Source organism: Aythya marila, assembly GCF_965140915.1.
Source record: "Aythya marila genome assembly, chromosome: 4".
Classification (NCBI taxonomy): Eukaryota; Metazoa; Chordata; class Aves; order Anseriformes; family Anatidae; genus Aythya; species Aythya marila.
In genome coordinates this window covers 4311848-4337759 of record NC_139045.1, presented here as the reverse complement: position 1 = coordinate 4337759, position 25912 = coordinate 4311848, and the positions used below count along the sequence as shown (strand labels likewise).

The 25912-nt window shown below is 38.0% G+C and overlaps 1 protein-coding gene across 1 annotated transcript in view; it reads left to right on the top strand.

Moving 5' to 3' along the window:
- Nucleotides 1–2982: 2982 nt before the first annotated feature.
- The window catches only part of EGF (epidermal growth factor), a gene marked incomplete at both ends in the record, with an annotated part of 57852 nt that continues 34922 nt past the window's right edge, over nucleotides 2983–25912 (top strand). Inside the window, 6 exons of the mRNA XM_082759037.1 lie at nucleotides 2983–3109; nucleotides 11831–11962; nucleotides 15295–15494; nucleotides 16458–16639; nucleotides 19630–19860; nucleotides 20848–21050. Of these exons, the coding sequence (XP_082615163.1) occupies nucleotides 2983–3109; nucleotides 11831–11962; nucleotides 15295–15494; nucleotides 16458–16639; nucleotides 19630–19860; nucleotides 20848–21050 (1075 nt within the window). The remainder of the gene's footprint in view (nucleotides 3110–11830; nucleotides 11963–15294; nucleotides 15495–16457; nucleotides 16640–19629; nucleotides 19861–20847; nucleotides 21051–25912) is intronic.

The following is a 25912-nucleotide window of genomic DNA, read 5'->3' as shown; positions in this document are numbered from 1 at the left end:
TCAGTCACCAAGTCAGCAGGCCAAATTAAAGTCACTTCTTTGCATTTGATGTACTGGGACAGATGATTATAAGATCATTTGGGCTGGTTGTGTGTTGAGTCTCTCACAAGAGACACTACCCTGTTATTTCAGTCTAATTTATTGTATGAATGCTAAGCTGAAATAAACTTCTGTAGTTAATGCCTGTAGGTGGGCACAATAGCTTGCTTTATTATACCGTATTTGAAACGACTTCTTCATTGATGAATGACTTCAGGTGTGAAGGAATCATTGCATGTGGCCTGCTAAACCACTTGGTGAGAAATGGTATGTTTGAAAAGTTTAGCTGTGGTACAGCTGGATGGATTTCATACTTTGGGGAGAAGTTTCTGGTTCGATCTAAGGGGAGGTGGTCAGCTCTATCTACTTTCAAGTAAATTATGCATATCTTCAGGCCTGGATCATATCACACAGTGGGTCTGGGGGTTAGGTTTGGTTGGAGGCACATTCATCTCATTAAGGTTAAAAAACCAGCTTCCCCTCTTAAGAGTATTTTTCTGCCTGTTTTTAAACCATTCCTTTATTTCTAGGATGGTGAAGTCTATGACTTTACAAACCAATCTTCATCTGACTATAGAGAAGGGATCTCTTCCAGAAAAGCTCACCATGGTATTGATGTGTCAGACAGTTCTCTCTTCGCTGTTATTTAGAGAAAAAAAAAAGAGCAGTTCTGGGACATGCTTTTGACCGTGTTTTGAGTAAAGGCAAAAAGAGGAACTGGATGGCGGGGGGAGAGAAGACTCTAGGAGATGTTTGGAAAAGACAAGACATGTAAATGAGAAACTAAGAATGTGAGAGCTTCTGGAGTAACACAGAAATTGCTTCTGGGTTTTAATACGAAAGGGAGATCTTTGTCTCTTTCAGTGCATTTGCCTGGAAGAAGTCAGAGCTGTGCCGGGACTCGCAAACACTCTGCTGGTGGTTACTCACAAAGAAGTGAGACATTCCTTCTGAGCTGTCCAGGTTGCGTGCTCCCAGCTTGAACACTGAAGAAAATCATGTTGGGAGGAGCCAATTTAGCAAACTAGACTCAAGTGGCATGTCCATGGTTCCTGGGCAGGATCCTGTAATCCTAGATGGGATGGCACTGCTGCACTTTCCCGTTGGTTGCCCTTTTGTATTCCAGAGAACTATTTGGAGAAGCAAATATTGTTTGGCATGAGTCTGGCCCTGCATAATTTACATTACTATTATTGGATTTTATAGCACGCAGAATAGAGACTCAGTTCTGAGCAGAGTATATGAAAACGTGGCTTCCATTTGTCAGTCCGGGTTTAATTAGTTGCATTAGCTGCAGCAGTGAAGATCGAGCAAACAGAAAGTGGCTACACACAGACCCAAGCCATCAAGAAACAGTTTCTTTTAGTGGAGAGCGGCCCAGTTTATAATCAGGTTTCGTGCTTCTTATTTTCTGTCAGTGCAAGTCTGGACTCTTATCGATTCAGACCAGTATGGAGGGGGGGGGGGGGAATTCTCAGGGAGGGAGTTTGCACAGCTGCAGGTTACTCTCTGTACTGTCTGATGCTGCTGTTCCCAGCTGTCATATTAGCATTTATCCTAGTGCAATACTGTGGAAATAATTAATAATAATAATAATAATAGAAGCAAGAGAACCAAAATGCATTACAGTAGTTAGTGCAACAAAGCCCAGTGGAGTCAACTACATAAACACCTGCTTAAATCTCAGCACATTCAAAATTGGGCAAATTACTTGCATTAGTGCCTGCTTTGGGAGACTGATGCTCCTGGAATTTCTCTAGTGCATATACATTAGCAAAACAGGTGTAAAAAAGCATTACACCACAGCAGTAGCCTCCTACAACACTGATGTGCCCATACAGATGACTGGGCTGTGGGTGGAAGTTGCAGGCTCATAACAAGTCACCTTGGTCTCTGGCAGCAGGTATTTTCCTGGAACTGCAGAAAGGCCAAATGCAGACCTGAGAGAGGTGGCTGCAACTTCTTTGATATCAGAATCACAGACATGTACCCTAGATCTGAATTTGACCTTAAGACAATTTGTATTTCCCATTACTGGAGAAACTGGAAGGATTATTTTGTTTTCCTTTTTGCATAGAATGTTTTAAAGACAACACTTGTTTCTGGTGGTAAAACACAAGATGATATTAAAATCAGTGCAATCAGATGATATTAAAATCAGTCATGATTGAACAGGCAAAGTATAAATTAGGCTGCAGTCCGTGAGAAATAAAACTTAGCTGTCACGCTGTAGGTACTTCTCAAGCATGAGGGGCTGCCTTTCTAAATAGACTGTATTTATTATGGGTGGCTGGGTATCAGCATTCTGGCTCGGTTCCCTGTAGTAAGGAACTGACCACATTACTATTTGCAAACACAGGGTTCACTCAAGTGGTACTAAAAAGAGAAGAGGTGGGGCAAGCAGAGCTTTAAAAAGCAAAGAGGAGTCCGTCCGAGCTGGTACGTAAAAAGCAACTGCATTTTGGAGGACGGTACCTGGAGATCTCACTCCCTGTACTTCACTGAGAGCAGCGGTGAAGTTTTCTAAATTCTTTGCTTTTAAGATTTAAACAGCAGCTTTGCTTGTTGGGAGGAAAATCACAGTGATCCTTGCGAGTGTTGCTTTTAAGCTGTGTTAAATTTGTGGCAAGAGTGTCAGGCATTTCATACTTGGCTTCCAAAAAAAGAAAAAAAAAAAGAAACAAGAGAGAGAGAGAGAGAAAACGACGTGTGTGGGGAAGAAATCTCCCAGGAATTTCTTCAAGGTTGTAGTCAGACACAGTAAGGACTAAAGTGACAAGAAAAGCAAGGCAAAGATAAAACTTGGTATTGTGATAAGATGTCTGAGTGTAAAGCGGGAGATTGCAGAAACCTTTTGGGATTACACATGTTCATTTTATCCTGGATATGACTGCGTACAAGCTAGTTCTTCTCTAGTGACAGTTTAAAAAAACCCTCAAGATTATGTTTCTCTTCCTTGTTGCTTTTTTGCCAGTGGTTTTTAAAATCGGTTTTGTCAGCCTCTCAGCTCTGCAGCACTGGAACTGTCCTAATGGATACAGATTAAAGACTGAAAACTCTGCCTGTATAGGTAAGTAGCTGACCATTCACAGATAAGAAAACAGCATTTGTATTCTCTTAATTGAATTTCATAATTGTTTTATTTTTTTTGTGTCTTATTTAACCAGACTGCTTGTGTGTTGTACTGGCAGAATTGATAAAGCAACTTTTCAGTATCCCTTGCTTCTCATAATGAACAGAACTCATTTTGTTTAGTTTGTTATTCAAAAATCAGTCGCTTGTGTGTCGGTTTTACTATCAGAAGGCAGGATAAAGATTTATATGATCATTAAGAGATCTGAACTGAATGCTAGTCACTAAAATTCCTTTCCATAACTTTAGTGTGTCTTTATTTTTGACACATCCACACATGTATTTGTGCCTTTATATGTGTATAATTTGTGCATGGGTGTATTTTATATTTCTATATTTATAAAGAAAGAGTACTTTTAAATATTTTTATATGTATATTGGGATATGCTTCAATGTGGGCTTGATAATTTTAAAAACTACTTGTTCTGTGCTCATACAGGTAGGTGTAGATGTGTGCTAATGTATAATGAGGTCTCATACAATACGTGAAACACTGACGTGTTTGATACAGTAGTGCTAAAATCTGAGTGAAATGATGTTATTATTGGTATAATGATCCTCCAGTGACTCAGAACATGTGAAATGCAGATCTTATTCTTTACCAAGTGTAAGACAAAGCATGACAGAACCTTTCTGTTCACCCTGCTACCTTGAAGGCCAATTTTTTTGTATTTATTTATTTATTTAGAAAGCCAGGGCCAGTGAAGTTGTGAGCTTTTGGGGCAGGAGATGAGGAAATTCCCTGGAAGCCTAGCAAACAGACCTAATACTTGGAGTCAATGCTTTTGCCTTAGTTGCTTGGGCTTCAGAGGCCCTGACTCAGTTCTTGACATGATTCCAGTGATTTAATAACAGGTGCCTCCTCTGTGCGCTCTGCCAAGAAATACCAGCTTGTAAGCAGAAAATAGAAGTATGCGTGTTAAATGCCCTCGTATTGAGAGAGGAGGAGCTTTGCATTTTTTGTGTACAAATGACAAACCTGACCAAAGGTTTGTCAGAGAGCCAAACACACCTGGGGTACTTCAATGCTGATGCTTGAATTCAAATGAGGAACACCCTCCTGAAACAAATCTCTGTACTGCTGCCTGTTACTAATGCTTGTGTTAACATTATGGAGTAGTCTCAGAGTGCATGGACTGGGTTCCCTTTAGACCAACATAAACCAGAAGGTGTACCCTAGGAGAGCATCTATTCCATGGCTGTTGATAGCCATTTGGTCCACAGGACCGGGCTAGACCTGGTTCTCCATAACCCTACACTGAAACATATGCAGTCTGTATGCCAGATCCTCAACAATTGTTGCACTTTACAGAGCCTTTCTATAGGTCCATGGTATTTGCTGATATGAACCTGGTTTCCATGAACTAATTAGGATGTACATTAGTTATGACTTCTACATTATTGGGTTGCCCAGTTGATACCTCATGTATAATAGGACAGTCCTCCTGAAATGAAGTATATTGGTTGGCTTTTTCTGTGGGTCAAAATGAACTCTAAATATTCAATTTCAAAGAGCTACAGGATTATTATTATTTTTTAAATTCAGTTGATTTAACTTGCAAATTAATGTGCAAGTTAATGTCTTCCATTAATGGAGACAAATTTTGTTGAAAATTAGATATTTCATTTGCTCTACTAGTCTTGGGGGGGATTCTAGGTAAAGCACCAAAACTGAAGGGACAGTAACTCAGCAAACTGTGTAAGAAATAGTAATAGAAGTAGTCTTTTGAGTAAGAGCTGACATTGCTATGAGCTATTTTGTGTAACATATAATAAATGAAAAATGAGGTGTGCTAAGGTATCTTTTTATTAGAGATTTGCAAGGGATTAAGAAAAGGTTTGAAGTGAAATATCAAACTTAAGGGATACTTTGATGGCATGGATTTCCCCTCTTTCTTCTGTGTGCTTGATGTTCAAGTTCCCTTCTGACCAGAAGACCGGACGTATGATATTCTAGTTCATTAATTACGTGAGATGGAGGGTGTGCAGTGGAAGCAAGTGGTAGGAAGCTGGGGGCAGGCTTTGAAGGTAATAGTGGGGATAAAAGTGGTGAGTGGGAGACATGACTCATACTACTGAACTGTGAACAATGACAGCAAGCTGAACTGTGGCTTGGCGACCGTTCTCGGTGAGCTGTAATAAGTATACCAATTGTAAAGTGCTCTGTGTCGTCCGTGACCGTGGTGGCATCCTGCCAGCCCTAAGGGCTACCCTCAACTGAGAAGGTGCCTGCTCCCTGAAAGAGAGCTGTTACAAGCAACACTTGCTGTGAAGTGTTTTCCTACCTTTTCTAGATTTGTTTTTCCATACTACCACTACAGAAGAAGGCCAAGGCTTTGCTCTTCTTACGTTGTTAAATATCTTGCTTCTTAATTAGTTCCTTTTATTTCTAGGGGTATTCAAAGATCAAAGGCCTTCTCATCCTGTGGAAGGATAGTGAAATCCAACCCTAAATGTTTCACATAATTTTATATAGTTATTTTAAGAGAGATTATTTGAATCCTGACTTGGTATGCCAAGAGAGGAAAGGCCTTGAGAGGGGGAGAGGGGCACGTAACCCAGAACAGCACAGTTTATAAGAGACAAAGTATGGGAGAACAGATCATGAGGTCAAAATAAGGCTAGTCTGGTGCATGAGCATATCCATTTATCAAAAATTTATGATACTATTGGAAGCATTTCTGCAATTCTTGACATTGTCATCTTGATTTAATCATTTATTTTAAGCTGATATAAAGACTGGGGACTCAGTTACCATTCAATGACTCATCTTCCCTAGACTCTAGTGAAAACAGGACCTTCTACCTCTAAAAGAAAAATAGTCTTGGCCACACAGTTGTTCTTCCTACAAGGTAAAGATGCATCCACAGTTGATACTGGGACAGCTTCTGTTTCTAAACTGTTTGACCATCTAAGCATAAATGGTACACCAGGGGATGGGTCTTATGCCTGTTGGAAGTAGTTGATTGTCCCTTCCTGATGTACTGCTTTAACAACACTATATTTTGTACTGGTATAAATACCAGTATATATATAAATATACTTCATTCATGGTATATAGATGCTTTCCTTACTTGAAACAAACAAACAAACAAACAAACAAAAAAATCCCCAGATGGCAATGTTTATCTGAAGACACCCATAGAGCAGCCCCTTGCATTACTGATTTTAGATTAGACACTAGTGCCTGTTAGTCCTGGGCTACCCAAGGTAAATATATTATTTTCTGAATACTGAAAGGCAATATATAAAAACACTGCATCTTGTCTTCAAGGCTGACTTTAAGTATCCCTTTTGTAAGCTTTCATGGTGAAGAAAATTGTTTATAAAGTTAGTTATTTATAAAGAAAGTTATTTATAAAGTTAGTTATTTAAAATTCAGAAAACAAAATTTTAAAAAACAAACAAACACAACCCACATTAGTAAAGTTGTACCTAACCATAGATCCTTAAATTTTGCAGGTCTCTGCTAACTTCTGACATAATCTGATCAGCCCTTGTCACTTCTTCAGGGCTAGCATAGTACACGTTCCTACAAAGCTAAAGGCTGCAATTGAAGGTGACAACTGCAGCTAAGATCTACTCTTCTAGTCAGATGCTTCTTTCTGTGTCTCAAGCTTTCCTCCTTTCTTTCTTGCTGTTCACCACTCTCCTGTCATAGGACACTGGTTTTATGGAATATTAAATTATTCATATTTGTATTACGTCTTTAATTTCACCTTAGTTAGCCAAGTCCTGGTTTTAGTTTGCTTCATACAGCCTTCTGAAGACACACTGCTAAGACCTCTTATGTTGTATTCTGAAGAATACGAAATGTCAAAACCTTGCTGATTCACAGCTACCCTTTCCCTCCTAGTATTGCATAAAGAGCAATAAGAGCCAGTGAAATGAGGAGCTGTGTTGTCTACCCCTGTCATGACATAGCTTTAGGGATAATCCTTTTGAAACCCCACTGTAACCCTGTTTTTCAGAAGAGCTGCAGTCGAGGCACGTCTGCTTGCTTGTTTTCAGTAGTTGTCTTCCAGCTAGCTCACTTCGTATTCCATTGCCTTGGGGAAAAGAGGGTTGAAAATATTGTTACCAAATAACAGAAGGGAATTCTTCAACACGGGTCTGAGCCCAAAGGCCAATTCATGAGAAGATTCCCACTGAATTCTCTGGAAATTGGATCCAGCTGAATGTGGACAAATACTATCCTTAGCTGTAAAAAAATGCATCAAAATAGAAAGGGGGTAAATATGTCACAAGAAATGACAGAAATGGCATCATACTACACATGAAGTTTAATTGTGAAGTGGGCTGAGGAGTAGACTCCAGGGCCAGTGACTAATACTACAAGACTCATCAATGTTTTTCTCATTGGAAATGAAAAAATGTCTTTTTCAGTGGAAAATAGCAGATATTAATCTTATGTTCTGTTTTGAGCAAAACCCATCTACTTTCTAGTATTTAATATGAAACCTGCTGGAGCTGGATGACAATATTTGCTGATGCCTTTCAAAAAGGGACAGATAACAGCATCATGAAATTCATCTTTGAAAGGCAAGCCAATAACACTATGTTGAAAGGTGAACTACATGATCTGGGAAGTAGCGGTCCACTAGAACTACATTTTTTTTTTCAAATTTTTGCCTTGGATATGATTGAGTAATTACTGATTTATGCATGCAATTTATTTATAAGGTAAAGCAACAGCAACAACAACAACAAAAAAGTGTATTTTTTTCCCATTCTAGTGGCCAAACTCTTGAGATCTGAGTTCAGAAAGGTAGAAAACTAATGATATCATAGTACTTTGGGATCTTTTTTCCATTTTCCTTCAAAATGTTTACAAATGGTTTCTGAATTTGAATTCAATTCTAAATTTGATTCTGCTTTATGCAGACTGGAAGAGTTAAGGAGCTGATAAACACCTTATTGCATGCATATTATATTTCTTACCACAGTATAGAAGCACTCCACAATCTCTACCCTAGCAAAAACCAAGAGTGATTAGGTTGTACTTTAAATCTCATTTAACTTGGGAGCAGAGATACTGAGCTGTGCTATTTCTATCTCATTGTGACCAGTTGGTAGCCAGAGCATCTTTTTCCATTTCTGTCTCTCTTCTTTTGTGTGAGCTGTCTGTCATTAACAGAATAGATGGAAGGGGTGGGCCGCTTTCTTTGTAACCCAGCTGAACTTTCGTGTTCAACCTTGTTGAAAAGATTATGGTGGTGGCTGGGTATAGCAGATTGAGTTCATTCCCAGTACAACTCCACAGGAACCACGTTTGAGTGAGGTTGTTCGAGTGTGTGTATCTGCATGTGTATATTTTATGTATATAATCTATGTGTTCGGGGCCAAATGAAAGGTGGCCTCTGGCTCCCAGTGGTTTCTCTGTGTCCCTGCCAGGCATACTAATGCTTCACCTTCTGCAATCAGAGCATTTCTCAGGACTCTCAACAAAGTGGCATATTTGTATGCAAAGTCATTGAGGGCTGCCAACATCATGATGACATGATTCATCGTTTTTGCTGATTCTCAAGGCATTTTCTGCATAAAGAAGCCTTTGAGAACTGAGCAGAACCTCATTCTTCCTTTCAGAACTGGCTGTCAGGGCACTGCAGACAGCTTTTGTGTTCCCTAAGCCGATTTCTTTCACAGGGTAAAGTTCCCACTGGGGGAAGTGGTTGCCAGGAGACATAAAACAGCCACAGCAGGATGCAACTGTGTGCCTCGCTTTGGCACAAAGAGTTGCATGCAGGTGAAGGCATTGCTACTATTGCTACTTTCACCTGATGGATGGTTTTATGGTCAAGTTCTCCTAAGGCTTTTTTTTTTTTTTTTTTGGCCTTCACAAAATGTTAGTTTCGTAGACTCATATAGCTTAATGCTGGAAAAGCCCTCCCTGTAAATCACAGGCCATTGCCCAGTTACCTTGGTACATAGCTCAGTAACTTGTGGTTGGTTAAAACATGTCTCCCCATTCTGGCTTTGCCTGGAGACCATCCACTGATGGTTTTCACAACTTCACAGTTTTTCTTGGTAGCTAGTTCCCTTAGTGAATCACATTTTGTGTTAAATGTGAATTGAATTTCTAAATTGATTTCCCAGGCTTCAGTGCTCAGCCATCAGTCCTTGTTAAGTCTTTCCTGCAGAAGATTAAAGTGAACAAGCCCTCTCCCAAAGTTGTTTTTGATAAACTAAACAGATATTTGTGTCTCACTGAAAAGTTATTTTTCTTACCCTCAAATCATGCTTTTTATTCTTATTGTATCCACTTTCTAATTTTTCAAGATTCTTTAACAAACTGTATCTGAGAAATAGAAGGAGCATTCCAATATAGTCTGACCACTGCCATATACAGAAGTAAAATTATTTCCCCACTGTCATTCATTTCTCCTGTGTGTATATGTATCTTGATTTGACTTTTCTTGTCCTGTAACTTGCTAAGCAGTCAGACGTTTGTCTAGAATGAATGCAAATCCTCTTTAGAGTAAGCAGCCTTCCAGATACAATCTGCAGGTCAGGCCTATCTTTTTATTCTTATTTAATGTACTCTTTATTGTGACTGAATAATAGTTCTTTCATTGGTGCTTCACATTGCTTTTTCAAATAACTTCTGTCTTTAATAATCTTACATCTACACCATTGCCTTTAGCACCCATAATTGTGATTTCCTCAAAGGAGTAACATCAGCTTTATTTAACAGGCCGCTATTGCCATAAAAGTTATATTGACTGACGTGAATTATATTATAGCCTTCATCAGCTGAGTCTTGCCCTTGTTCATCCAGCTTGGTCACCAGTTATTCCTTTCAAAAACCAGTGCTTCAGGGCGAGATGCGAGCCGTGTTCATGCCCATAGACTCCTTCACATCTCTGTTAACACTGACAGCAGCTGTGACAATGAGCTGAGGTCACCAAAGCACTCCTGTATAAGCTATCAAAGAACTCTTTGGTTTTAATGACATCCAGGCAATGTCAGCTAGGAGTGGCTGATTTTAAACTGGCAACCTAGAACTCCGGGTTTCTGTAGCCCATTGGCAAACTTCTAAACCATTCAAACCTTTCTGGAGGGCATTTGGAGTTACTCCTTTAATCCATGGAGAATGGCATGTGCAGCCCTAGTATGTGTGGGAAAATATGCTCCTGAAAGCTGATTGTGTGAAGAAGATTGTGGTTTAGAATTAAAGTGCTTTACGGAATTAAGTTGTTGGAAGTGCTTCTGCTTTACCTTTGTATTCTGATCAACAAAAATCAGTTGGACGTGGTGTGATTACATCTTGTATGTTGCCACATTGTTTTGTTAAGTGCTATTATTTACATATTGTTAAATTACTGTTGTTATCTGCTATATGGAACATACATTGTAGAAAAACTCTGAAAATGCCACAGAAACATTCCCTAAACTGTACAGATACATTAAATGGTTGTAAAACATCCACAATCTTTAACAACTTTGATATAAGTCTTCACCAGGAATGAAGACAAAAAATATTCTAAGCTATACTTAGAATAAGTCAATACATATATGTAGTTCTCATAACGATCCGGTGTCATCTAGTGACTTAATCAAATGTGTTTCTTGAAAAGAATTCATTTTGGTTCCTTTTTTCCTGTATGTACAAATGCAGATTTATGCTAATGACAAAACCCATAAGTAAAGCCACTGACATCAAATAGATCCTGGGCAGGGGAGAAGCTGCTCCTCGGAGCATCCTTCACAGTGGTTGTCCAAGAAATACACAAGGGTATGGTACTCCAGATGCCAAGAACCTCAGGAAGCTACTATCAGATCCATTCAATTTCAGTTGGATGTGAAGTTTCTTTAAGCCTTCCAGGCCAGCCATCTGTGGTGCTGAGTACTGCCAAAGGAGTCAACTTCTTTCTCCCTTAGTGTAAAATGTGCTCCTCAATGGTGACATTTTTTGGAAAATGAAGTCCTTCCTTATCATATTTATTGTCTCAAACTCTAATAAAACACCATAAATACATCAAATATCTTCTAAGTTCCAAAGGCTTTAGCTTAATCTATCAGTTAAAAGTCAAATTTCTAAATTTTTTTTTTTTTTTTTTGCTATCTGTTTGCTGCCTTGGTCTTACTGCTCTCAGAATGTAGCGGTATTCTTTTATTAATTTATTTACTGTTTTGAATGTGTTTTTGAAACTTAAACAAAAGAACTCAGAAATGAGCTCAAGGTGGAGCTCAGTGTTTTGGCAGTCTGTTTGCAGCTTTGCTGTTTTGCAAAATTTGGTAATTATTTGCAAAAATGTTATTGTGGAAAGAGGGATAACAATAGAAGGAAGCAGCTGCAGGCAGCATTTGCATAGGAAAGGATAATGCAAATAACAAAAATTGTGTACGAGATAAGTCTGTTTCCCATGTTTGGGCAATCAGAGACCATTTGTATAGAGTGTCCAGACACTAGGGAGAATGGTAATTTCTAAAAAAAAATTATATATAATAACTGTGCGTGTGACAACAAGCAATGCAAATAATCCTGAGACCAATGCATAAAGTAATACAGATATTCTCCTTTCCTCTTTTAATGATGAGAACTTACATTTTCTAACCAGATGGTTATCAGCTTTCTATGCCAATGGTATTCCTTCTGTTTACTTTGTACTGTTCTTGCTCATCAAGTTGTCCTTATTTGTTCAAAACCACTTTTCAGATATTGATGAATGCCTTGAAGGTGGTTTGGGAACCTGTGGCCAAACCTGTATCAATGTGCCAGGGTCCTATATCTGCTCCTGTTTGCCTGGCTACACCTTGGATATTGACAAACGGTCTTGCTATGCGAATGGTAAGGTCATTTTCTTTTTGGCATTTAAAATAGAGCTTTAGAGTCTTAGATTTATTTAGCAGTTGGCATTATATTTTGAAGTGAGCCATGCCTGTCTGGTCCCAACTCACAATGGTGGGAAGAAGAATGAACAAACAAAACAAAACCAAATGAAGACTTCTTATTCAGTAAAGCTATTCTCTCTCTGTGCTCAAAACTGAAATCTCTGAAGTCAAAACTGAAGTCCTTACTACTTCCAGGAACAGAGGGCAATGCATAAGGTTTTGCTACTGTTGCCTCTTTTGGGTTGTTGGCGTTGATGCCTGTCTAGTGTATTTAGGTTAGGGACAGTGCTGTGAAATGTTAGGCAGGAAGCTCTTATTTTTGGTTTGGTCCATAGGAAATAATCACAATAAACATGGGTGCTCCTCTGAGGCCTTTCCTATTGTCCCAAAAGTTTAAATTGATTTTTGAACACATAAGCTGCATCCAAATTTTATAAGCTTCTAGCCCTTCTGAGGGGAAAACATCCATAGTTATGGTCTCTGAATAACCTTAATTCTGTCCTCCACTGATGCTACTCATAGAAAAAAGATCTAGTTAGATTTTATTAATTGTTTTAACCTTATATTACATCTAGAATACGAGGTGGGTAACCTTATATTACATCTAGAATATGAGGTGGGAGTGCTTTGAAGTTCACCTCTCCATTTTGGTTTCCTGAATGTCTGGTTTTGGTTCCTGTCTGGATATGCTAAAACTTTTTTTCTGGTCCAGGAGTTCAGGTTTTCTTTTTCTGACTAGTGTTTACCTGAAACTCTCCCTAATGTGGAGATGGGATATGGCAGGACAGATTTTTGACCCAAGGAGATGAACTAGAGTCCCTCTGGGTGTAGTCTCCGGAACCATGTACAACAATCAGAAGTATTCAGTGCAGCTCCCAAATTTTCACCAACACAGTTACCTCAGTCAGCTCCTCGAATCACTCAGTGCTAGCAAAGTATGACTTTTTTTTTTTCAGTCCTGCCTAAACTATAGGTTTAGTCCTTTAAATAGTTTTTTGTTGTTGTTGTTGTTGTTGTTGTTTTTAAGAATGTTTTCTAAATATTTCTGCTCAGTTATCTAGTTATCTTTCAAAGCACAGTCCTATTTTATACATTATTGGAGGTTTTCAACTTTTTTTTTTTTTTTTTTTTTTTAAGTTATTACTAATCTTTATAGCACCAGAAGTGATGGATCAGGAGCTACCGTGATGGATAGGGAACCCTATCCTAATGCTATGTATAAATCCTTCTGTTGGAGGTATACAAAGTGTTATGTCCTCGTGTTTTAAAGACTGGAAGATCTTTTATGCAGGTGTTGTTTATCTGATCATTAAACCCCTGATAAAATTAAGTCCCAGATCTGGCTGGCCCCTCTGCAGTCAGATTTGTTCAGTCCTCATTCACAGGCTCCTGGTGGGAAATTCAGAGAGCAGAAAGGGAAAAAACAAAGTATAAAATTGTTCTTGGTCAACTAATTGGCAAAAATGCTGGCAGTACAGCCATTAAATTCCTGAGATAAATCAACATTGCTACACTTCACCATTCATTTACGTAAAACAAGTCTTCGTAGTTTAAATATTCTCACATGGGGTTGCTCAGAACAAATAGCAGCAGAAAAAGGGAGACACTAACATCCCAGAAGCAGCTGTTATAACTGGGTAATACCTTGAAAACTCCAAATGAACACCACTGTATTAGTATAGAAATCAGAAAGCTGATCACTGTCCTTGTGAATAGCAGTAAATCACATCCTGGGAGCTTGTCAGAACTTGCTGTTCTCCAGAGAAATCAAACTTGGTCCCTTTCCTCTGCTGTGAAGCGGGTTGCTTCAAAGAACCTTGCAACCATGGTGAAGGTACGGCACCTGCCTAAAATTTGTAGAAATGGTGTCAGCTGAGTTTAATGTTTCATGTTAATAATGAAGGTACTTAGTTAAAAGGTTGCAAAACTGATTCATAAAATGAGTTTAGTTATCAAAAGTATATGTGCAAGGAAATTGATTTCAGGGTCATCAAGGATGCAGGCTATCCCTGGTAAGCAGAGAGTTACTTCTGCATTCCTGGAAAATCAATTCAACAAGTGATTAGATAAGTTTTAAAGCTGTCATTCTGTTGGATCTATATTAATAATTGTATTTCAAAGTTGCCTGACTACAGCATTTTTTGTGTGCCTTGATCTGTTGTTTCAGGCAACCAGGTTATAATTCCCCACAATTACCAACATAATGGGACTTTCTTCTTTGAAAGTGGTTTTAGTGGTAAATTAAAGACTGAGCTGTGTGTTCTGAGATATAATATTAGAAAAGACTAAAATGTGGCTGGCTACCCAAAAACTCCTTTCCTCTGCTACACACCATATAGTTATCCACGATATTCAAATTACCTAAGCAAAAAACATTCTGTTTTGGAAATGCAGTTAAGTTTCCCTGGATGATCTTAACCCTGTCCTGTGGTGATACCCTAAAAAATAACAAATAAGATGATAAAATTGGTTTAGTGTAATCTGCAGCCCCACCAATGAATATAACCCACTAACTCCTCCCATAGTTACCACCTGGTTTTAAGGCCATGTTAAGGCTGTTTGGCCCATCCTAGTTGCTCATCACTCCAACCTTAATTTGATTTATAGAGTTTGGGTCATAATTAGATTGAGTTTTTCATTTTAAAATATTTCATGTTAACTTACTGATATGTCTATACCTTTCAGTCAGTGTGAATACAATTTTTGTTTGTAATGAGTTGTTGCTGTTGAGCTGTAGGAGTTTCAAGTAAGGATCTTTTGCTTTCCTCCATCCCTCTATGTCACAAGAAACCTCCACAGTTTGTAGCTTCTTCCTTTGCCCTACCTTGGGATCTTCAGTTTCCCTGTTTGGACAGTTAATGTGAGACTCCAGCCCATCTCTCTGTGAAAAGTTCCTGCTACGGAGCAATAGTTGGAATTGGTCTTCATCTTGGAGATACATCCATGGCATAATTTTTCCACCATCTGCTGGCATGCATGTGATGGTTCTTCTGGCCTCTGACTAGGCTATAGGGTTTGGAATTAGTGGTAATAACTTTTTTCTGCAGTCTCAGTTACATTACTCATATTTTTGACCTAAAAAATTCTCAGCAATAAATGTGAAGGGACCACTATGTTTATATCATATTGACACTCGGTGATGTGTTTGGAAAGTCATCATTAAATATGGGAGAAATGGTTAGATCCTGAACTTTGCCTAGTATAATACTGATGAGAATTTAATGTAATGTAGCAGAAGCACAACTTCTATCTATTATTTATTTATTTATTTATTTTTCTCCACACCAGACCCTGTACCATTCCTACTTTTCAGCCATGGAAGTGCCATCTTTAGAATTGACACTGAAGGGACCAATCACGAAAGATTGGTGGCTGATGCTGGTCCATCAACGCTTATGGATTTTCATTATACAGAAGAGAAAGTGTATTGGGTAGACTCAGAAAGACGACTTCTGCAAAGAATTCACCTCACTGGCGCAAAGCGAGAGGTAAAGTTATCAGTTCTCTGAAATTTTCCGAGCTACTGGGCATAAAACCCTGTAAAGAAACTGCTTGCTCTGTAGGTACAGTTTTGGAGTTCCTGTTCATTGGTTGTCACTTCAGACTAATTAAACAGGTTTTGGTGTTGTAATAGTTCTAGTCCTGAGTCTATGCTGTTTTACTCACGTTCACAATACACGTAGTGTTTTCCGTGGATCAAATGAAGGGGAAGATATTGAGACAAACCCAAGCTTTGAAGACAATAAAACTTCTATTAGGTTTAAATTAATTGTTATGGAAATTTGTCTTCCAGATTACTGTAACTCAAACTGGCACAAATGGCATGAGTGGAATGTGCTTGAAATCCTACTCTTTTTTTCTCCAATCTTTTAATGGTTTCTATGGTTGCATAAATGCTTCTTTTAGTACTGCATCTTTTGTTCAGAAAAAACTGTGCAGTTCATTGCCTCTGGCTGATTAAAAGGGAAGACAGGCTGTTGCTGCACTTTAGTGCTGTGAGAGCCTTCTTTTGTTGGAGAGAGTTTTCAAGTGTTGTTGTACCCATGTGGAGTCTTAACTGATATATTTGATGCTGATTTTTAAGAATCAGGGTCCAGCACAAGTGTGTTAGGTTTTCCCCCATCTGTAACAGTGCAGGTCTGGGTACTTCCTAGTTTGTGAAATGCAGGAAGAAGTTGTAGCTAAAAGATCAGTCCAGTGTGTCACTGATGGAGAACAGTTTTCCCTTTTTTAGGGAGTTACACGGTTCAGAAGGGGTATGTATAAGTGCAAAGACCAAATGAAAGTGATTAAAGAATAAGAAAGAGAAATAACTACAGGTCTGAGAGAAAATGAAGCAGGCAGTGGAATGAGATGGGAAGCCTCAGTCTAGCACAGTAGTCCCTATACTGAAAGTCAAGCTTAGATTAGTACATATGCTTCTTGCAAACTTGCTTTTTGCTTGTTTACAGAGACTGTGTTACATAGACAAAGGCATTTCAGGTTTTGCTATTGACTGGATAAATCAAGACATCCTCTGGGCCAACAGACAGAAATCAACCATAGAAGCGACAGACATGAATGGGAAGAAACGCAGAGTTATTCTAAGAAATGTTGGTCGTCCCACAAAGATTACCATTGATGCAGAGCAAAGGTAATTTTAACTAGGTTAGTAATTTCATGAAAATGGTCTCAAAATATGTTAAGTAATATGATTATTGTTTCTAAGGTTACTCTGTGCAGTGTGTTACCTGTATTCCAATACCTCCTTGACCATTGACAAAGTAGGCTAAAATATTAACAAGTTATGAGAGAACCAGAGAAATGTGTGAGAAAAGCCCACAGAAGTCTAATGCAGAATCTATACCTATTGGTCATCAGGGAGAATTTTGCTAGTGAGGACAGCTGAGGGAAAAGAAGCAGTGCTGGTCATTTCTCAATGAGAGGAAAGTTTCAGGGCAACAGAAACAAGAACTGGAGCACCAGAGGCTATGATGCCTGCAAATGCTGGGAGTCCCTTGTGCTCCAAATGTGGCATGCTTAGAATGTTATTTAGTGTATTTTCAGGAAAAACAAAGTTCCTATTTCCTTTGTTCCTCAGGAGCTCTGAATATTGATTCTGATTCTAGAGTTGCTGTTTTGTGTTATCAGTAATTTGACCTTCATAAAGATGCTTTTTTCAGCTTCAAGCCATTTGCAGTGACAACCATGGCTAAATAAGAGTTTTTGCATCCTCAGAAGTTATTAATATGAATGTTCACAGTGGTCTCTCCATGCTACTTTCTCTTGACATGTAAATCTCTTCAAGTCTGTGAAAATAAAAGACTTTGAAATGCTATGGTACAGCAAAATCACATTTTTGTTGCCACTTTTAACTTGCAGTAAGCTTGTTCTGCACTGTGTAAAAGTATTTTAATATTAAGACGTGTATTTTCATATTGCATTTATACATAAAATAGTTTTCTGATGATAGTAATATTAGTAGTATTCATTGGAGTCTTGTCATTTGGGTAGGCTTTAAAGACCTGAACATCAGCCTTTACATATATACACATTATTGATTTGCTTTTAATATAGTACTTACCAGTTTTGGAAATATTCACAGGTCCTTAATTTCACTGTCAAATGCCACAGAAAGACCTGTTACAAATAGCATGATAAGAGTGTATTTGCTGAACTCATGCAGAAGTTTGTGGAGACTCAAGTGCGTATATTCACCTAGGTGTGATTGACCAAGCACTGAAGCTGTACTTATGTGATTACTAAAAGACCAGTAAGCCAGTAGTGAACTGTAAAGAAAGTAGGCTCCAAGGAGTCTAACATCATTTTTATGTCATAGTGCACTTTGCCTGTATGCAAACTCTAGTGGCTCTATTTTTAATGTGAAGTGAATTTAAAAGATAAAAAGCAGAAGTTTTATCCAGCAGGTATAAACCTACACTAAATCTGATGACAACAGTGTCTTCCCTAAAATATATGCAACTCTTAAGTAATGAAGGTCAATATGATACACCCTAATAACAGTTTTTCTCAAAGAATGGGTCTGGATGAGATTATTAGCAGTGATAAGATTGTTTTGCTACTAATAATGCAACTATAGCTGTAAGATTTATATATAGAGAGAGAGAGAGTGAGAGAGAGAGAGAATGGTGTTTAGGAATGCTGTAAAGTTAGGATTCAAAAAAAAGGGAAAGAGAGGGCAACGAAGATAAATGCTGGCAATTACTCAAGCTGGTTTCTAATCTTTTTTCTTCTGTCTTTCTGTTTGTTTATACCATTTTATGTCCACATGCTGACTTGCAAAAGATGTGCACGGAGACTATAGCCACCTTTGTTTCTTAGTTTCATTATTAATAAAAAGTGAATCCTAGCATTTATCCAACCTTCCCGATCACTGAGATTTCTTAAATAGCAGGTGTTATAGAAATGTAACTAGATATTATTGAAGTGCTTAAAAATGGCAGTAGAAAATTGGACTGTTCTTGTGGCCAAATGTTTTTTCCTATACATTAATAATAGATGATAATTGTAGGCTATGTAGAAGTGAGGAAAAGCCATGGACAAGGACTGATTCTTCCTACTTGTTTAGTATAGTCCCTTACCGGTGAGATCTAATCCTTTTTTTGGCCTTATAACAATAGTTTAAATAAACATAGAAAAACTGAATTTATGGCACACTGGTTCATACACATAAATCTTTTAATTTTGTGAAGACAAGGCAAAATCATAAAGCTTCCTGGAGTTTTTGTGCAAAAGTATAAGAGACTAAAGCAAATAATCTAAACCCAAACCTTAAAAAATAAAATATATGATAACGATGGATAACCTGCCATGTTGGAAGGAAGAACTGTTGCTAACCTTAGTCACATCAGTAAATCTGGGTTCTGATCCACGAATAACCTGAGCTATAAGTAGCTTCAGTGCATAACTGATTTGGGTATTGGAGCTGTATTTTGACTGTCTTAATTTAATGACAGCATAGTCTGGCTGCTATAACCAGCAGGAAGGTAGAAAGAAATGAAAACAATAATAGACATGGTATTTTTAAGTTAAGTACCACTGCGTGACATGTTGGACTAGAGTTTCTGGAGATGGATTCCTCCCCAGAGGCAGAGGGCAATGCATAGCTGCCTCAAAGACGTGCCTTTTCCTAAGTTTGCAGGAGCCCCCTGCAGATCTGAGAGGTTATTCCAGTTTCCTTCACTGACTGCATGGCTGAACAAAGCAGAGAGAGAGACAATAGCACTTCATGGTTAAGCTGGGCTGATTCCTGCTTGACCTACATGAGATAAATTTCAAGTATCTCATTGCTTCCTGAACGGAGTCACAGAGTCCCTGATAGAAACTTGTTTGTTAAAACAAGAAAACAACTGTAGCAAAATTGTAGTGGTAACTGTACTTCCATTAAACAGACAATGCTTTGTTGTCAGAAACGTTTCCATTCTTAATAGAGGTATATGGGGTTTTCCTGAAATAGGTCAATGTGTGTTGAGAAAGCCTTTTGCTTTATGATTAGTTTTGGTTCTGGGAGCACTGTGGTAAGACTGAAAAATACTGTATACAGGAGCAACTAAATAAGGAATGTGTAGCAGTGATATGATCTTGTAAACATATACATATATTTTTTCCCAAACATGCCTGTAGGTTGTTATTTTGGTCATCTGACGGCACAGTTTCCAGTATATACCGAGCATCTCTTAATGGAAGTGATGTGAGAAATATTTTAAGAACAACAGAAAAGATAAAGACCATCTCACTAGACTTGGTTAACATAAGGCTCTATTGGATCCAGCATGACCATGGGAAGGAGATTTCCCATATTGGATCGTGTGATTATGATGGGGGAGCTGTTCATTTGCTTCAGAGTTCTGGCCGGTGAGTTTTTCTGAGTTTGTCAGAAATAAAACGCTCATTTCCTTGGTATCCAAATAAAAAGAAGACTTTTATTTTTCCATTTTATAGCACCATGAGGAGCACAAAGTGTAGCAGAAATGACATGTAACTGTAGATCTAAAACTGCAGACTTGAAAATGGAAAAAAGACACTGTTGCAGGGATAATACTGCCACTCCATACTCCATCTTCTAAGCTTTTAGCAAATGATAACCACTTAATCCTCAGAAATCCTCTCTAAATGTTTATTAGTGGCCTTTTTCTGCAGATAGAGAAGCCAAAAGCAGAGAGATTAAATGATTTGTCCAAGGTCACAGTAGGTCAGCTCAGGTGTCTGAGCTGTGCTCAAGAGCCTGAGCTCCACCAGGTCTTTCCTATCTTTCCCTAAGCCTGTTGTCCTCCTCAGCTGCTGGTCAGGGAGGCTTGGAGAACGCCCGGTGCTCAGGCTCTCCAGTAAACGTCAGCAGATGTGGTGAAAATGCCCTATACAACCTTCGTGTATCCCTCTGCTCCCTGTTGCCTGGCTGAGTGCGCTCCTGATGGGAGGGATACCCATCAAAGAGGGCACTGAAAACTGAGAAACAGGGGGGACTTACCTGGCCTAAATCCTTCAACAAAGCAGGTGACCATTTTAGTTGCTGGGTTCAACAGGCTGCAGGGTGATACCTAGGCTTTCTGTGTCAGTTGGGTCAGTCTGGAACACCAGTTCATGTAACTGGTGAGAAGTGCCCACCATTTTGCAGGTGTTTCTTGCAAATCTGCAGGATTCTGGGCTCTGGGGCTGTCTCTGGCACTTCATCTGACTTTCATATATGTAATTCATATAAGATGACATAAGATATATATATAGGAATACAAATAAAAGGTATTGACAGCAAATTGACTGAACTCAATGGCCAGAAAATGTATAGTGAGTAAATAGACGGGGATAGGTAATGTGCCATCTCATGTTGTTTTCTTTCTGTTGTAGACATCAGTTGCTTGGTATGTCTCTCTTTGCTGACCACCTGTACTATTCAGAGTTGAAATCTGGTATGATATGGAGAGCCAACAAGTATACTGGAAAAGTTGTAGTCACAATTAGCCTGAAACCATCATTTTTTCCACCAGTGGAGATAAAAGTGGTGCATCCATTTCAACAGCCAGGTGCAAGAACAGATCTTCAGGATTTTGGTAAGTAAACTGCAATGATACAGCTATATTTGTGAGAATAATAATGTAATGCACTCTGATCTTTTACAGTAATATTTTATTTTCAGCAAAATGTGTGCTGAGCATGAACTACTCATGACATTAATCTGAATACATGTGTAGATAAATGTGTTTTTCTCCTTGTCTTTTCTTTTTTATTCATTTTTCCTCACAAATGTTTTTATACTTTGCTAGTAAATGCACAGAGAGTACAGCTTTTTTTTTTTTTTTTTTTTTTTTTTTTCTTTAAATTTTTTATGCAGATTTGATCTTCATCAAATGTCTATTCAAATGTCTATTCTCTTCTGGAAGTTTTAATGCACTGCACATCTAAATACCTCTGATTGATTATTATGGCACTGAAGTTTTTTAAGAAGTATGTGGTGTGCCCTGCAAGTGATAGTGTGAAAGTCTCAGCTTCACTTTGAAAAGACTGGATTAAGAGTCATCCTGTTTAAAACAGACCTGAAGTTTCCATAGTAACTATCAAATGAGAGCCTTAGGTGTCTTTAATTGCTATTGGTTGCAGCCTACACTGTGAGGTGTCCATGTCACTGCATTTCACTGTGGGATCAGGAGGTGAAAGTACTTGGCTATGGATAGCTTACCCTGCTTGAGTATTCCTGCTGAGGCAGTAGGAAGTGGGAGGTGCCCAGGGAAAATAATGTCTTGTTCTCTGGTCTCTGAAAAGCAGATGTAGAGTATTATTGATTTAATTGAACAGCCTTTGTCACCAGTTTTGCTTTGACATGAAGAATTGAGCAAACAGAAGGCAGACATATGGGAGTGTCAAGCAATGATTGCAGAACTCCAAAGTGAAAAGAGTCTTGGGTTGCCAGAGGTAGAGGTGGTATAAAAACATTAGAAGAAAGCAGTGCATGTTTGTATGAGCAAAAATGAAACTGTGTATGTCTTGCTTGAACAATTTCTAAATATCTACCATATAATAGGCTTCACCTTCCTTCATGTCAGCTGACAGCTTTATATGATACTATGCTGTATCTCCTTCCTCAAGTTTGGTCTGAGTGGGAAAATCAAATCTTTAAGGGAACTTTCCCTTTCAAATGCTTTGTTTGCAGTGCAAAGATCTGTTGACATGAAGAATAAAAAGTGCTCTTGGAAATCAAACTTTTGCTTGTAAATGCAGGGAGCTTTCATTCAGAGACAATACCTATTCTGTGCTTCATTGGAGGAAAACAGTCATCTTGTCAAACTAAAGCACTTTCTTCAACTTACACCCTTGGTGCTCTCCCACAGAGAAACTAGGAAAGGGTGCGCATGGTGACGCCCACACAAGGCTTAGGGTTGTTGCGAAGAGATTTGGAAGGCCCCGCGTAGTCTCAGGAAACCCCCTCGGGTGTTGCCTGTCACCATATTTACAATTACAGGAAGATGGGGAGGGAGAAACAGTGACCAAGAAAGGTAATTCATGATAGCAGTCTCCTGAACCTCAGGGTCATGTTTCATATATTCTCTCCATGAGAGTATGTGTTGTATTGCTCTTTGACTATGGGCACTTAGCTTTTATTCTTCTCCCAGAGGATTAACTCCCCTCTTTCCTCCAGAACGTGCTGCTTTCCAGTGTTTCTCTTTCCACTGGAAAGAGGTGTTCCCCACTTTTCTTTAATAATTTAATTACTAGTGTTTTTAAATGCCTTGCATTATTTAGCCCCATATTTCTAACATGTTTTACAAAGTATGACAGTAATTGTTTTCAGCAGTAGTTCTTTTTTATTCCAAGTACCTTCTTGTAAAAATGTCTGGGAAGTGATGGAGTAGAAAGAAGCTTAATGGGCTGAATCCAGATGAACCTTTTGGACTTTGCATGTACATTGCTTGGCTTATCCAGTGCAAGAACTGGGATAAAAGAAGGACTAATGAGCCTGGAGTACAAATGAGATTTATAGCTGATCTTACAACAGAGAAACTTGGAGATAAAAGCATACCTCAACTAATTGGATGCTCTGTACAAGCTAAGAAAGTGTATGTTTCACTGTAGTGTCAGCTGTGAATTATAAGGCCTTCTTTAAAACAGATAAAAAGTGAGCCCCTTCAGATAAAAAGGGAACTGACAAGAAGTGCTCAACTGACAGGACTTGATTTTTGACAGGAGTTTGGATTATTTACTTTACTACTTAAATTCCTCGTGTTCTCTCTTCCCTTTTTCTCTCAAAAGGCTTTCCTGAATTGATCAGGGCCAATAAATAGATAGAAGAGCATTAATTCTGCTACAGGTTTTCTATAACCCCATATAACTTTGGTATGGCAATATCTGGAAGATGGTCTTCAATTTACCTCAAGTCTCTTCAATAACTAACCCTAGATTTGAAGTCAGTATGTGTATTTATAAATGCCTGCTGGAATACTCTTCTCACTTTTATTAATGGCTCACAAGACACCTAAATTACCTTACAATCTAAAAGCCTGCCTCTAGATTTTTTTTTAAGCTTTCTCTGACAGGGTAAAATTAAGAGGAAATGACATTCAGAACACTCAGGATAATATTGTTTTGTTTTGTTTTGTTTTGTTTTGTTTTATTTTATTTTATTTTATTTTATTTTATTTTATTTTATTTTATTTTATTTTATTTTATTTTATATTTTATTTTATTTTATTTTATTTTATTTTATTTTATTTTATTTTATTTTATTTTATTTTATTTTATTTTACTTTACTTTACTTTACTTTACTTTATTTTATTTTTAACATAAGGAATTACATTGTGTTTCTTTCCAGTATGAGATACTGGTATCAGACCATCATTTGAAAATACCCATTTCCATTTAAAAAAGGTGATGGAGTGGGTGGTAGTGGAGAAAATGTTTCATAGTGGCTGTTCTTCCAGAAAAGATTATCTGAAAGCTTTGGTCAATAACTTAGTCACTGTTCACTTCTAGTTTTGAGATGTGATAGTTTCTTTCTTCTTTTTCCCTTCCCCTTTCCTTCCTTTTTTTTTTCTTTATTTTTTTTCTCTCTCTCTTTTTTTTTTCTTTTTTTTTTTTTTCCTTCTTTTTCTGACATACTGCTTTGGCAATACTGAGGTCTAAAATTATTGTGTTAAAGAATATCTTTCTGAGATTTCTTAGATTGCAAAATTGTTTGCTGTGGTATTTCCATTGTAACATCCAGGTTTATTAGGTCTCATTAGACCAATAATGGTACAAGTAAGGAACAAGAAAACATACTGGTGATAAGCATAAGATGATCTTGGTGCTCGTTTGAATTGTTTTGAGGTTGCATGTACTTGCACTGCTGCCTCTGTAATAAGTTCTGTATTTGAAAGTCAGACACCCCGCCATGGTATATGCTTGATTTGGCTTCAACAGGGACAAAGATTAAGGGTCCAGCAACATAGATTCAAAACTGGTTCTACAAAAAGAGAAGCAAAGCTAAAACTACATAAAATTCAAGTCTCTGATAGCCTAACATGCTTAGTGACACAGATAATATCCATCTAATCATCCATTCATTATTTTTCGTTCAATTTCGTTAGAGAAAAGTCAATCCATTTCATCTAAATAAGTCCGATGTTGATGCTCTCTGCCAAGCTGAAATTGTCTCAAAATTATGTCTGGGAAATTATTGCACTTTTCTGTAGATGTGATCTGTCATTCCAACAAATGGCCAGCATTTTCTCCTCTGCGGCTAGCAGAAGACTAAACACTGAACTCATATATTATGCTGCTTTCTGTCTCTTCAAATTTAGAGGGTAAAGTGGAAATAGTGCAAGAAATTTGTTTGCATATAAACGTCTTCCCTGCCTGTATGAGCCTATGATTTCCTTTGTTATACACACAGCAGAGGGCAAATACAGAGTTGTGTGTGGGTGGCTGCATACCCACGTCCAGTAGCAACAGTTCATCTATTCTTAGCTTGGAAAAGGGGCAAGCAACCCCAGAAGAAGATTAGGAAGATTAAAACAAAAATAATAGTTTGTGAGACTAAAATAAAGACTGTGAGTGTTGCATATCTATGAAAGCACCAGCTGTGAAAGACAGCCAAGCAGAGACACATGGCTCTTCCAGTCCTTCCCATGGAGGATGTTTCAGTACCTATTTGCCTATTCTATGAAGCAAGAAAAGCAGGAAGGCTTCTGAAAATGTACTGAGTGCTCTTTTCTGCTTCCTCTGAAGAAACTTTGTACATAGCTTTTAGGGCATCAGAAACATTTTGAATTTTAAATCTGACTACAAGATTTATGAGGTGCACATTTCTAACAGTCAGGAACCCAGGATCCATTTCAGTACAAAGATTCTCTAGGCTGTACTAATAATTTTAAAATGAAAAATATGGTCATTGTCATCTATCCAGGCTTTTGTTTTGTTTGCTTGATTTTGGTTGTTGTTGTTGTTTTTTTCTTTTCTTTTCTTTCTTTCTTTCTTTCTTTCTTTCTTTCTTTCTTTCTTTCTTTCTTTCTTTCTTTCTTTCTTTCTTTCTTTCTTTCTTTCTTTCTTTCTTTTATTATTTTATTTTATTTTTTTTTAAAGTAATGTAAGACCTAAGCCCTGATTTGTCCTAATTTCCAGACTTTTTCTTTCTCCCCTCATTTTTTTCTTTTTGTGTGCTCTGTCTTCTTTCTGAGTGCTTTACAGAGCCTGATAGCACAGAATATTGTTCATGACTGGCTGCATATGAAGCCTGCTACACAGGTTTTTCCCTTTCATAGCCACTAACGTTACTCACCCAAACCAAGCCATCCCCTGCTCCAAGGCTCTTTCCAGATCTGCCTGTGCTGATGTGGAGCTAGAAACAACCTTTCATAAAAACCTACTCTTATTCCTACAAGTACTTTAATTTTATAGTGACATTTTGGCCTGATTTTACCAATCAAGATTAATAGAGAT